We start from the raw sequence: 14,082 nt of genomic DNA, 5'->3' as shown, positions 1-14,082 counted from the left end.
GCATCATGTCTATTAGTATTTGGAGATTTCAAGTTGGTTTCTACCACATAAGTCAAGTTGGGAGGTTATATTCATTTCGTCATTCTTATTTGGTTTGATTGAACAATGGAGACCAGAGCATGGACAAAGTCAAAGTCAAAGTCAAGAAAATTAGATTGTGAGGTTAAATTATAAAAAATTAAGACGAAAACTAATGCATAATATTAATCTTTGATAAATCATTGTATAAATGTAATATTCTTACAAACTTGTTGAAGTTACTTATAAAGTTTAGATTGTGAGGTTGATACTATTCTTTCTTTTACTTCATTAGTAAACTTTCTTTCAAATTATTTCTCCATTAATGTTAAATATTTAGAATAAATAAATTTAAGCCTTAAGCATAAAAGTTGTTAATAAATTAACATGTTATCTTAAATTGTTTGTTTGCTTAATATGAAAATTATAATGGAAGTGTTTGATTACAGTGGCCATTACGGCTTGACACTATGAAAAATTGTGCAAACAAAACTAAATAACACCAAGGATTTGTTTACGCAGTTCAATTTTTTTTTAAATTTACAGAACATAGATCAGTGAGTAATGTCACCATCTTTAATCCACAATACAACAAGTGATTTTCACTCTATCATCTCACCTTCATGCCTAAAGACTAAAACACTCACCTACAAACACTCAATAATGTTTACAACTCAGTTTGCGCTCTCTTACAAAAACAACTCGTCAATGAACAAATTAGAATGCATTCAATAAGCTCTCATCCAAAACTTAGACAATCGTCAAAACATATATCAATTTCGGCATACTAACATAGAATCTAAGTGAATACAAAGTAACTATTTGAAAATAGCTATTACAATTACAACATTCAAAGTACAATCAATTGAAGATATACTCTTCATATTCAACAATGTAATCGACCGAATCTCCACATTCCAAATGTTGATTTGATTCACTCGAGTTCAATTCAATTTTCAAAAGCCAATGGTTGATTTCCATAAATTGACCAAAGTATCTTTAATATAACAACACATTAACAGGTCTAGAGATTTTCTTCATTGAATTGCCAAACCGAAAAAGGTAAGTAATAGTGACAGCCTACAGTGTGCACTGTTGAGTGCCACTTAGCTCCATTAAGCATATCTTGCCTCAACATAACATACAACCAATAATTTTCTTTCACCGAAAATAAAAAAACTTAAGTATTTTTTTTTATATCAAGAATGCAATATTCAAACAATAGAAGAACACTAGCAATAACAATTTTTAAATAAAAATGTCAAATTCCTAATCAATATTCAAGACAATCAATATTAATTTCTTCAAGGACTTATACAAAATCAATATCCTTAAATCATTCAATCAATAATAAAAAAATTGAATCTTACAAACAAAATCACATTCTATCACAATAAAAGCCACAATTCTAATTTCTCAACAATAGCAATTCCTCGATATGCCCTTCTGACTTACCTTTGCCCTCACTGATAGAAAACAATAGCAATCGAGTTTCAATTTAGGGTTTGATTAGAGGCCTTGAGTGGATTTAGGGTTTGTGATTGGAAAGTGTACTTGATACATGATTTAGGGATTTCACTGGAAAGCTCTATTTTATTTTATTTTATTTATATCGAATTAACAGTTGGAATGAACCATAGGTTTCAGTCGAATCATGGCTATTTATTTATTTACTTGAATTCAAAATAAAATGTAAACTATTTGAGCTTATTCAATTAAGTTACTAAAGCCGAGTGAGGGTGAGTTTGAATGTACGGTGTATTTACGTGCGGTTAGTATAAAAATAGTGGTGACGGTGAGATTATATATTGTAGCGATACTATAACGTGAGACAAAAAGTAAGTTAAATACATTTTACCATCTTATCCAAACCCACCTTAAAGTTTAATTTAGACGGGCGGTGATGATGATATTAGATAATATAACATGATACAAAAAAATAAGTTAACCACTACACCTAATCAATATTAATATTTAAGAAAACATCCTTCAATTAGCTATAAATTTTGATGAAATAAATCTAAAAGTTAATTAGAGACATAAACTATTTGAATGAAATATATATTATAATTCAATATTAAATATCATTTTCATCCTTATTATTCAAACCATTAACATGAAAAAAAATCCATCAGAGTTAGTAGCTGGAAAAGGAAAAAAAGAAAATAAAGCCAGAGATGAGCTATTATCAATTTTGAGTGATAACAAAAAACACGGTTTTTCCTTCTTCCCTGTCTTTCTCTGTCTTCTCTTACTTTTTATATTACTCTCAATTCCCATTAAACTTTCAAACTTTCAGCCATAGTTAAGCTTCTTCCCTTCAGAAAACATCGACTGAAGTTGCTCCTAGATTAAAGAAGCTTCAATTTATAATACTCTGCCCCTTAAACTAGCAAGCCTGATCTGCTGCATAGTCGTCTAAATAAAAATTGACGGGGATAAATAAGTTGCTGTGTTGGTTTGCAGTTTTCTTCTTTTTGTTGGGTTTCTCTGCTTGCACTTCGATTTCTGGTATTTTATCAATAAATTCATAGCTTCTCTTTGTTTGTTGTGAAACCTTTTTTTTTTTATTTCCTGATATGCGACGATTTGAATGAGTACAGATGGTGTTTTCGACTCTTTCACTTCTACTGGAAGGCACCTCCTTCAAGCTAAGAAAGGTTCTTTTTTCTATCTTTTTCCTTTGTTGGGGTCAGTTTTGTTTAGATTAAGATAAAAAATATTTGCTATCAGATCTGATGCCTTGGTTTGGATATTTCAATTCTTGGTGTGACTGTGAGCATATTTGAGATCTTGCGACCTTTTAGGCTAATACATGAGTTTGTAACACAAATGAATATGATTTAGGCTATTTCGAAGATTAATCAATGAAGTTAGAAAAAAAAAGAAGTCACCAAATTATGGACATGCTTAAAAGTATTGAAAGATTCACCACTTATCTTGTATAAATTCTAAAGAGAAAATGTGAGAAAATAAAAGAAATTAAAAAAAGAAGAAGAGAGAAATGCTAAAAGAAAATAAAAAAAATTAGAGATTTTTAGGCATTAATGAGTGGGAAGTGAATTTGTTTTGATATAAAATAATTTATTTTATAAAAAATTCTAAAAAATTTTGGTGGGACCATTTTTCAAATGTTTTCTAGGCAATAATATAAATTAAAATATTTTTCTAAGTATTTTTCCTATATGTAATAATGTTAGAATAAGTATTGTTGTTGACAGGGCTTCCAACATAGGAATGCCAGTAATGGAGAGTATTGAGCACAGTTTAAGGTAGATCCTTTACAAAGCTTTTAGAATTGGTATTGAATTACAAAGGGTTTCGAGTGAAGTTGGATTGGTTGAACTCCATTGAAATTGCAAAAGTATGCAAATACAAATATATTAATTAAGAACACTGAATTTCATTGAAACAACAACCATATCCCTTAATCGGCTCACCCGTCGATTTCTGGATGCATCCATGTCGATTTCACCCACTTTTATAATGGGTTAAACGGCGTCGTCTTTGTTTCATACATTTTATCCCCGAAGCTAAGTCCCGATACTTAGTATTTTTTCTCAAAACAAAGTTTCCCCTATACCCTCAGTTTCCCCAAATCAAACCCTAAGTTGCTTTCCTCCATATTTCACTGATTCAAGGCCTGAGCTTGATGTTTCTTCTCAAACAAATCTTCCTTTCTTTTTTTAACTCTCTTTCTCTCTAAGTCCTCGATTCCACTTCACTCTCCAGATCTCCCCAAGTAACATTCAAACCTTTCTTATGTCTTTTTTTCCTATTATTCTTTAAATTTATCATCTTTTCAGTTTGCACTTCTTTCTCGTTTGTATTTCATCTTAAAATTTGAAATTGTTGTAGAAATTCATTATCAATAATATGTCAAAATTTATGACTATTTTAACACAGACCAATCTTGGAATTACTAATTTTGTTTTTGTAGACTCAGGTTGATATTACGCCTACAAACTAGCTTTCAACAGACATATTGATATCTCTTCTGAAATAGACTTGAGTTCAGTTAACAGATTGTTGTGGTTCCAAGATTTGTTTGCTTAAGTGATCTTAAAATAGTTAATAAATCTAGGCATATTGTTGTTTCAATTGTCTTCTGTTATTAGAAAATCTGTTTTCACATTGCAGGTAAGTTAGGAAGAGTTGGGTTAGTGACAAATCTGATGAGCCTTCACTGTGCTGCTGAACAATCTGCTTGTTGTCTAGGGCAATATACATCGTAAGTGTTGCTTTAAATCCTAATTTGATAGAGTTAGTATTAATATGTGGTTAGTTAGTTCAAGTCAGTTAGCTGAGTTGTTGTTCAGCTAAGAATCTGTTGGAAGAGCAGTTATTGATCAAATGTTTCTATATATACACTAGTAAGTGTACAGAGAAAGCTAAGCATTCAAGATTCAGAATATACCATTGTAATTCATTTCCAGATCTAGAAAATATTTCTTTTCAGTTACAAGTGAAAATTTACCTAGTTCATAACATAATTGATGCGCAGTTATTTGGTTTCTGAAGTTCTATTAACACTCCTAATCCTGTTAGTTTCATTTGCATGAAGTGATTGTTTTATATAGAAATGTAATCAAGATGTTTTAGAGTGAATAGTATTAGTGTTAGTGAGAAAAGTTATTTGTCTTTTGCATTGGTTTGCTTTGGGTTGTAGCTGATTCAAGGCTAGGCATAGAAAACCCTTTGGAGTGCCTATTTTCTAGCAGTTTGGCATCATATTATAAGGACCTTCATTTGCTGCTCATCATCTCCCATCCAACAGGTTAGTATATTTTTTCAATTTCGCCTTTTTATTCTTCTTTCTAAGCTCTCAAACTGTAACATTCTATAAATTCATTTTCATGGTGAGTGGTGGTTTTTTTTTCCCTTCACTGGCAAACAAAAGTATCAGGTAACTTTAATTTCTAATTCTCTGTTTCTTTTAATTTTCACAAATCCTGATAAAGTTTTTGCTTGTTCTTGAAATATTTCTATGTTATTGCTTCCAATCTTTTCTAAGATCTTCCCTTGACTCACTTTTGATTTGGGGTTTTTGTTTCCTTTTCATCTTCTTGTTGAAAATTTATTCATATGCTTTAATTTTCTGGTTTCTTCTTGATTAAGATGCATAAATTTGATCAAGCAATTACCATAAGGCAGGATTAGAAGCTGGAAAAAAAAAAAACCCCATTTAATCTTTAAAATCAACATTTTGGTCGTGACAAGCAGCAGTTCGGCTTGATTGATATGTAAACTTTGTTTTATTGTTTGCCGGATTGTAAAGTTTATTTTTATTTTCGGAATTGGCAAAAGTCTTGTATTTTTTATGAATTTCACGTTGAATAAGTGATATTTACCAAACACATGCCCCTTTGTTTTTTTCCCAACGGTTTATTGTTATTTTAAATATTTTAGTTTTTTTATTTTAATCACAAAAAATATTTTATCTACTTTTATTTTATTTTTAAATTACCTAATTAAATTAAATTGTATTTAAAGTATTATTTTATTTTATTTTAAATTTATTCAAGACAAGTTGTGTTTAATCAGGAACCTTAGTTATTTAAAATGAAATTAACAAATGACCTAAGTTCATCTTATATAAAATTAACAAATTACCTAATTTGGATGCTATATGGATTCCAAAATAGTTCTTGTAACTTCATTGCGTTTGACAGTGATGGCATGAACCTACCAAATCTGAAGGATTAAAATCTTAATGCAGCAGCAGCTAGTCCTTATACTATTTAGAAGCATTTTTGCTGCTAGGGTTAGCAATCTAGTTGAGGCATGATACAATTCACATTTTTATCAGCAGATGAGCTTTCTTATTTAAGTTCGGGATTGTGCATTTGGTTATTGCTTTTCTAGCTTTAACTAATCAAACTGTGAGTATCGTTATCATATATGCATTAGGAACTATGATAGCTATATTAGTGAATGTGGACTGTAATTGATAGGCTTACTCTTGAAAGTCCTTGCAAAGTTCTCTTCATCCTTAGGGTTGGCGATTGAAATGTCTAATCCTTATGGGATAGAAAAACAAGCACAACCTTTATTTCATAACATTAATCAAATGTATGAATTGCAGCCCTTTAAATAAACTTGAACCAGACCCGATTCTTGTACCTTGTTTTGCTGTGCAGTTAGCAACACAGCATCATTGGCTTTAAATTGTATTAAATTTTCTTACCATGTGGTACTTACATATTTACATATGCCTTTGAACTTTTAAATTAAAGTATTAGTGAATTAAATTCAATTGTTTGATATTATTTTTATTTTTGTTTTCTATTTTTAAATTAAAGTCTTAGTGAATTAATGTTGTCTGTATTTCAGTTACTGCTTCCTGCTCCTCCTGCAGCTGTTGGTTCAACTGAAGCTGCCATTTAATCTTCGAATTAATATTTGGTAGTGATATTGATGAAGTTTTTATATTTGGTTAAACTTAATTAATATTTGGTGCTACTCTTATAGAATTACATCTGTTGTAGGTACTAGCGACCACCTGAATAATAAATACACCACATCCATTGACATCTGGTCTGCCGGCTGTGGCAGGTACATGTTTCGTTGCTTATTTTTTTTGCTTATTTATATTCATTTTCCTTTTAAATTACTTAACAAATACTATTATTCTGACTGCAGTCTCTGTTTCTTGGTGAGAGTGGAGTAGACCAGCTTGTTGAAATTATTAAGGTACGTTTTAGTTTAAAATTTCGATCAATAATAGTTTTGTGTATCATCTTTAGCAGTTAATCATTTGACGAGTAATCATTTGGTGAAACTTATATTTGGCGGATAACCTTGGGATGTTATGTTTTAAAATTTTCCATTTGAATCTTAAACATGCTTGAATCTATTGATGATTGCTTTTAAATGTGTTTAGAATAGTTTTAATGATTTTAAAGCGGAATTTCTTGTTAACCTTTGCATGTAAATGTTCCTGTATTTTATTGTAGGATCTCGTAACCTGAATTCGGTGATCGGACCGAAGAAGGGGTGTTACATAAATTAAGTAGACAGAAGATTAAATTGTATTTGTTTTCATGATTAACTTTAGATTCAGGTTTTTAACAAATTAGCTAAGGATTAACCTAGTTAATACCTTTCGGCCTATAACCAGATTAATTGATCGATTCAACCTACTTATCTTTCAACCTAATAGCTTAAATCGGATTAGATTAAGTTGGTGCTAAGTAGGTTATTCTTTCAGCCTTATCTACTTAAGTTAATTCCTGGTGTCGTTAATCTTAAGGTTTAATCTCACTTAACTTATACTAACTAATTTGTGGTAAAGCCCGAACCTTCAATCAATCACTCCTACTTTCGCTTGTCAACTTTCCTAGAGTTTTTAGTTCTTGGCAATACTAGATGCAACTTGCCCTACTCGAATATTTCCCATTCAAATTAAATGTAAAAATAAGAGGAGTGGAGAGAAATCTAAATCTGAAAATATTTGTTGAAGCTTTGATTTGTGAAACTCTTGAATTGTTTCGGTTGAAGTAGAAACAAAAATAAAGTAAAATTGCTGAAAGAACTAAAACTAAAATTCAATTAAAATAATAGTATTTGGAATAGAAACTGAATTATTTGCAACTAAAATATAATAAATAAATTATCTTTAAGTCAATTTCTTTTGTGGAACAAAATGTTTATAATTAATAAATTAAAATTTAAAGTTATATAAGATTCAATATAAAATCTTTTTTATAAGCGATATTCACTTCTAATTGTAAAGCTAGAAAAAATTGATATAAAATAATATTATATGAATTTGGTAATGACATATGATTAAATAAAATAAAATAAATTAAACATTTAAAGTTTTAATTGAGTTAATGCCACTCTCAACTGAATCTTAATTTAATTTAAAATTTATTAAAATTTTCCTATATTATCAAAGGGGTAAAATAGAGTTTTGAAAATATTTTTATCCTTTTATGTTTTCATAAAAAATTTAGATTCAAACTCAAAACATTATAAATTCGTATATTTAATATTATATAAATATTTTTACAAATTTATTAGTAGTGACTAATCTATCGATCTTTCTTTTGTTAACTTTCATATCGAGCAAGTAATAGATTGGGTCAGGCCTACTTTGCCCAACATGGGCGCTGGGAGCCTAATCGGATCCAAGCCCTGTTTTTTGGTCTAAATAGTTTGTTCAACCGTTCAAGTGTCAGCCATTATCAGTGTTTGAACTAATACAACATTAAAAATAGTTATAATTTATCCAAAATATTGGAGCAAAGTCAAAGAACAGAGGAAGAGATAAATTTGGATTTCTCGAAATCGATCCAACATCCGAAGGTAACCACTCCAACTCTACTGCTTTGGTTGCCTTACAAACCAAAGGAATTTCTGGAATCTGAATCTAATGTTTTGCTTCTTTTTGTTCTTGACTTTAACTAACCCGATTATTATTTCTTTTTTTATTTGATTTGATTGTAAAAGAAAAATACATTCTTTTTATCACCAATGCTGGATACCCAAGTTTGGGTTTTGGATGTTTAGAATTGACTAGTGCTTAAATTGAATCTATGCGATAGTGGTTGCTTAGTTACCAATAATAAAGAAAAGTCTGGATTTTGATGTTTTAATTAGACATTGGTTACTTGTTCTTGTTAAGTTATTCTTTTACAAGTCTGGAACTTAATCTTTCTTATTCAACGTAAAGAATATGCATCTAGTTCCTTGCTTACTTTTTGTGTGTTTTGAGCGTCTCTGCAATTCGTTTTACTCTTATGCATTATGTTCTTGGCAACCTAGTAAAAAAATCCAAGCTTTTTGATCTACCAGTATTGGGATCAATACAACCTTGTACCTTTTCGTGCTTGGTACTTAGTTTCAATGGTCATTTGGGTTTTGCCTGAGGCAAAGTAACATATTAACAGTTAAATGAGTTTGCTAGGTATTGTGGTATCTTAAAGTCAGGAACTTGTAGTCTAGATGTGCTATGCTTTGCTGTTTAAAGATACACATTTCCATCAGTTCTCTTCTAGGATCAGTATTGGCTATTATTTAATTTTTTAACGCTTCTGCTTTTTTGTTTCTTTAGTAATTATGAACTGGGGAACAGTCCTTTAGGACTTGAACAAACAGCCTATAGGTCTGATGCAAGGAGTACAAACATAAGCATGAAACTTACCAACTATCCTCATTTATCAGAACATTGTGACATTTTTCTTGTCTAAATCTTTAGCCATGTTTTAATGCTACTTAATAGTCACATCATATTTGATTGATAGATTGTGAAATATTTTCCCTACGTATATTAACCAAATTTCAATTCTTTATCTTTTCCATTTTGACAGTTCTTACAGATTTCAAATCCTTACAAGGTTTTGATATGGAGAGAATTAGAGAGAGAGTGATCCAGATATATGGCAACTTAGTTAGTTTATTGCAGAAATGTATATTTTGCATTCTTTCTGTTGGTCCCATACCTAATCATATTGCATTTATTATGGATGGGAATCGAAGATTCACAAAGAAGTGCAAGTTGATGGAAGGAGCAGGCCATAAAGTTGGATTTTCAGCTCTCATGTCCATGCTCAAGTACTGCTATGAATTTGGTGTGAGATACGTAACAGTCTATGCCTTCAGCATTGAAAATTTCAAGCGAAGTCCTGAAGAAGTTCAATCATTAATGGACTTGATGCTAGAAAAGATTGAAGAGATACTCAAGAAACAGAGCATTGTCAACCGCTATGGTGTTAGAGTTATATTTTCAGGGAACCTGAAACTCTTGAGTGAACCAGTTAGGTTGGCAGCGGAGAGAGCTATGCTTGCCACTGCTAAGAACTCCAAGGCAGTCTTGTCCATTTGTGTTGCCTACACTTCCACTAATGAGATCATGCATGCTGTTCAAGAATCTTGTGAAGAAAAATGGGATGAAATTACTCTATTGAATTCAAGTGGAGCAGGTTATGGCTTAATCAGCCTTGGAGGATATGAACAGGATGAAATGGATCACCTTATAAAACTTACTGATATCGAGAAGCATATGTATATGGCAGCTGCACCTGACCCTGATATCATAATACGTACTTCTGGTGAGACACGTTTGAGCAATTTTCTTTTATGGCAGAGTGCAAACTGCTATTTATACTCGCCTTCGGTTCTTTGGCCGGAGATTGGTTTTCGTCAATTTCTGTGGGCCATATTGAATTTTCAGCAAATTCATTTTTACTTGGACAAGCTAAGGAAACAGTCATAAAAGCTTCCTTGATAATGATATGCTAGAATTAAAAGATAGAAAATACAAAACTGATAGGAGAAATTAAGAGAGTTTTATGGGAATTTTGTGAGAACTTTGTTTTTTAGTTCGGATTTGTTTTGATTATCCATCTCGTACTCTTTCGGTTTTGCTTGTTAGTGAAGTTTTATTTGCTCGTGGTTTTTATCTTCTTTGGAGGAGTTTTTCACGTAAAATTTGTGTTCGATCTTCTTTACCTTTTTTGATTTATTGATTATACGAGCCGATACCCAATAAATTGGTACTAGAGCTTAATTCGGATTCCACATTTAACTCGTTTAGAGATGGCGACAATGAAATACGATATTGAGAAGTTCGATGGTATCACAAATTTCAGTTTATGGTAAGTTCAGATGATAACAATTTTGGTTCAGAACGATTTGAAGAAGGCTGTTACAGGGCAAAAGCCCACGAATGCGAATTAGACAGAAAATGATGAGTTTGATGAGAAAACACTATCTGCAATTCAATTATGTCTTACAAATGTGTTACAAGAAGTACTCATGGAGAACAAGACGTTAGCCTTATAGAAGAAATTAAAAGCTCTCTATATGACAGTCTCTAGCAAATCATTTGGTATTGGAACAATGTTTCTATGTAACACCCTTATCCCGTCTTTGTCGTTGGAATAGGGTCACGGATATTATGACGATTAACATATTCAATAATATTTAAACACAATTCAAAAATCAATCTAAATATCATAAATCAATAATTATAACATTTATACAAACTTATGAGACTTTAGAAACAGTTCGGAAAGAAACAGGGACTAATCTAAAACAAAATAAAAGATGTGGAAAAAATGAAAACAGGGGTCACACAGCTGTGTGAGAAATGCCAGCTTGTGTGGCTCAGAGACATGGCTGTGTAGCTATCCCACACGCCTATGTGACTACTACACATACCCGTGTGCTTGTGACCATGTGAAAAATCCTGTACCTAAAATTAATAAGACACGCCTTTGTGAGGTAGTCGTGTGACAGCCCGTGTGCACCTCAAAAAACCCTTAATGCCAACTAATTTAACATCCATTTCTTGAACACCAAACCAAACCTTTTTCAATAATTTTCACATGGTTAAAACACATTCAAATATACCTAAAACATGTCAAAATCATTCATCCTATATGTCTAACCAATATGCCATCACTTGGCACCACAAATCAAACATTGAAACATAATCCATTCAAGTACAGGTACTTTACATTCATACTTCTTAAACTATCAAATTTACCTCATTTATTATGACCAAAATCATCAACCAAGATATACCCAGTTATCGAAGCATTTGTACCAATTTAGCCATTCCATTCACATTCAATCTTACCATATTTCAAACACTCCCAAGAAACATATACCAAACAACTAAGGACATACATATATAGATATATACAAGCCAAATCCAAAGATATATACATATATATATGTTTAAACTAAGTTTAAATAAATCATTATAGCAAAAGAGCTTAAATGCTCCTAGAACATGCCACTTATAACATAAATAAGAAATAATCACATCTTATACCGAATTGTTGAACGGATAGTGTGGTCCTTAAAAGTAATCCAATCGACAGCTCGAATCTAATGATCTATAAAGAAGAAAAACCAAAACGATGTAAGCTTGCATAAAGCCTAGTAAATTTGTGATAAACTTAAACTTTGACTTACCAGAAAAGATGCAATAAAACATTTTACAAGATAATTCAATGTCCTGGTCATGAGTTGGTTAATTTCCTATACACATCACAAGTCTCACAAGATTATTGAGTTCATATATAAGACATGTAACTTTATCATGTCATCAAATATATACTTAAAAACTCATTTGGTACATAAACCAAACATCACATTTCATTTAACATTTAACATATTTATTCAAGTATATATTACAAATATTCTTTTTCATATATTTATATTCCTAAAAGTATTTTGTATAAACACTTTATACATTCGTTTCATATATCTATATTCATAAAAACATTTCAGTATAACCATTTCATCTAAACATTTCCTTTTACCATTTAACACATATTCATTCATTAAATTTTGTACTTACATTGTTTTCATATACAAAACAACCTCACAAGGCTAGTAGGTATCACAAAGAAACATATAATTCCAACAAATAATGGAACATGTAATAATAACATAACAAGTACATATTACATCCATCATGTGTTCTATAAACATAGCTTCCCATTTCAAGTATTTATATCAACATCTTCCAATTCACGTCTTAACCATATAACATTTCATATATGTACATATTCATTTAAACCTTTATCACCCGTTGAACCAAATGAAATAACATCGAACACTCGAGAATTACTTACACAAGCTGTGATTGTAACATGTAACTGTATATGCTCACACGATTTGTGAAATGGGTCTGCTCACACGAGCTACGAAGAATCTGTAACAAATGCAGGACCCCGACCATCAGTAAGACATCCAAGACTAACACTCGAACTGTAATAACCCTAATGTCATGTCATTTGTATCCTAAACATTCACAAGGTTTATACGAGCTAATATCCATTCCAATTTGTTTAAATTTCTTCATATCATACCATAACAAGAACGTATCCATATAATTTCTATTTACGATCATTATCATTAACTTAGCTAAAATGGTAATTCAAATAATTTCATTAATAATTATATATATAAATTAATCCAATTCATTACTTATCAATTATCAAACAAATGAACTTAATCACAACATATATGGATCACCATTAAATCACAAAACAACAAATAATTAGTCAAATCAATTTACGAATTTACTTAAACTAATTCTGCAGCAAATACGACTCCAAGGACTAATCAACATATTTTTCTTTTTCTGCGTTTATCTATCGATTGATCTGTTTCTTGATTTATATATAATATTTTAATTCAATTATCCAATTCAAATACTTAAATTCCTGTAATTTATCCTTTATCAAAAGTTTACACTTTTAGCCTGAACTTTCAGCTTTTATTCAATTTAGTCCCTAAAACTGAAATTTTAAATTTAACATAATTAAGCTCGAATCATGTTGACCGAATTTTCCATAGTCCCTATACAACCCATATTTATTACATTTTCACAAGAATTTCATGAAATTTTACTATTTTAACAACTTAGTCCCTAAATACAAAATTAACAAAATTTTCTTAATCAAATAGTTTTTGAACATTTCATAGTTTCCAAATCTAACAATTTCTTTAAAAAACTTATAAGATTCATCGATGATAAATTTTCATAGCTGGACCTAGTTGCAGCGATCTCAAAAACATATTAAATAGCGCAAAATGTTGTAGTGGTCTCATCGACAACTGTAATAGTAAATTTAAACTTGAAATTTAGTAGTAAGTAAATAATTTGTTAATAAGTATTCAAATATAGAATTATATATTTGTATAATGATAGATTTGTAATCATATTAAATATTAATGTTAGATTTTTTGAAAAAATAATTTATATTATTATAAGTTAAATGATATTGAGGAATCGAGAGCTGTACATGATCACCACTATTGTTACATTTAAAACCTCCTTCCACTTATTCCACCGTTGTTCTATGAATAAGACATGCTAAGTAGTACCAGCCGAATTCCATATAAAATGTTGTTACGTATCTGCTATATGTTTAAAAAATGTAAATAAAAGTTAACAATGACGAAGTGTGTAATAATTGTTAAAATAAATATTTTGTCTCATAAATATACAATAAAACGAAATACCTTAAAAAAATAAAAAAAAACCTTGTTGAATGATATTGATGAATTGTGCAATGTATACTGTATTGGTGAATAATG

At 30.4% G+C, this 14,082-nt stretch overlaps 1 protein-coding gene across 7 annotated transcripts; it reads left to right on the top strand.

Annotated features, from left to right (window-relative positions):
• The first annotated feature begins 2,116 nt into the window (after window positions 1-2,116).
• On the top strand, window positions 2,117-10,452 carry LOC108463837 (dehydrodolichyl diphosphate synthase CPT3-like). Of its 7 annotated transcripts, XM_017763782.2 has the most exons (9): window positions 2,117-2,529; window positions 2,622-2,678; window positions 3,240-3,290; window positions 4,159-4,249; window positions 4,688-4,795; window positions 6,352-6,423; window positions 6,507-6,573; window positions 6,661-6,711; window positions 9,333-10,452. In XM_017763782.2, the coding sequence occupies exon 9, from the start codon at window positions 9,368-9,370 to the stop codon at window positions 10,235-10,237; it is 870 nt and encodes a 289-aa protein (XP_017619271.1). In that variant the 5' UTR covers window positions 2,117-2,529; window positions 2,622-2,678; window positions 3,240-3,290; window positions 4,159-4,249; window positions 4,688-4,795; window positions 6,352-6,423; window positions 6,507-6,573; window positions 6,661-6,711; window positions 9,333-9,367; the 3' UTR covers window positions 10,238-10,452. The 7 variants fall into 7 exon arrangements, 6 of the variants coding, with proteins under 6 accessions (XP_017619271.1, XP_017619269.1, XP_052880313.1 ...); XR_008277410.1 differs by lacking the exon at window positions 3,240-3,290 and having other exon boundaries at window positions 9,502-10,452; XM_017763780.2 differs by lacking the exon at window positions 3,240-3,290.
• Window positions 10,453-14,082: the final 3,630 nt, after the last annotated feature.

Source organism: Gossypium arboreum, chromosome 13 (genome assembly GCF_025698485.1).
Source record: "Gossypium arboreum isolate Shixiya-1 chromosome 13, ASM2569848v2, whole genome shotgun sequence".
Classification (NCBI taxonomy): Eukaryota; Viridiplantae; Streptophyta; class Magnoliopsida; order Malvales; family Malvaceae; genus Gossypium; species Gossypium arboreum.
Note: the sequence above shows the minus strand (reverse complement) of the source record. Positions and strands in the feature narration are given on the sequence as shown.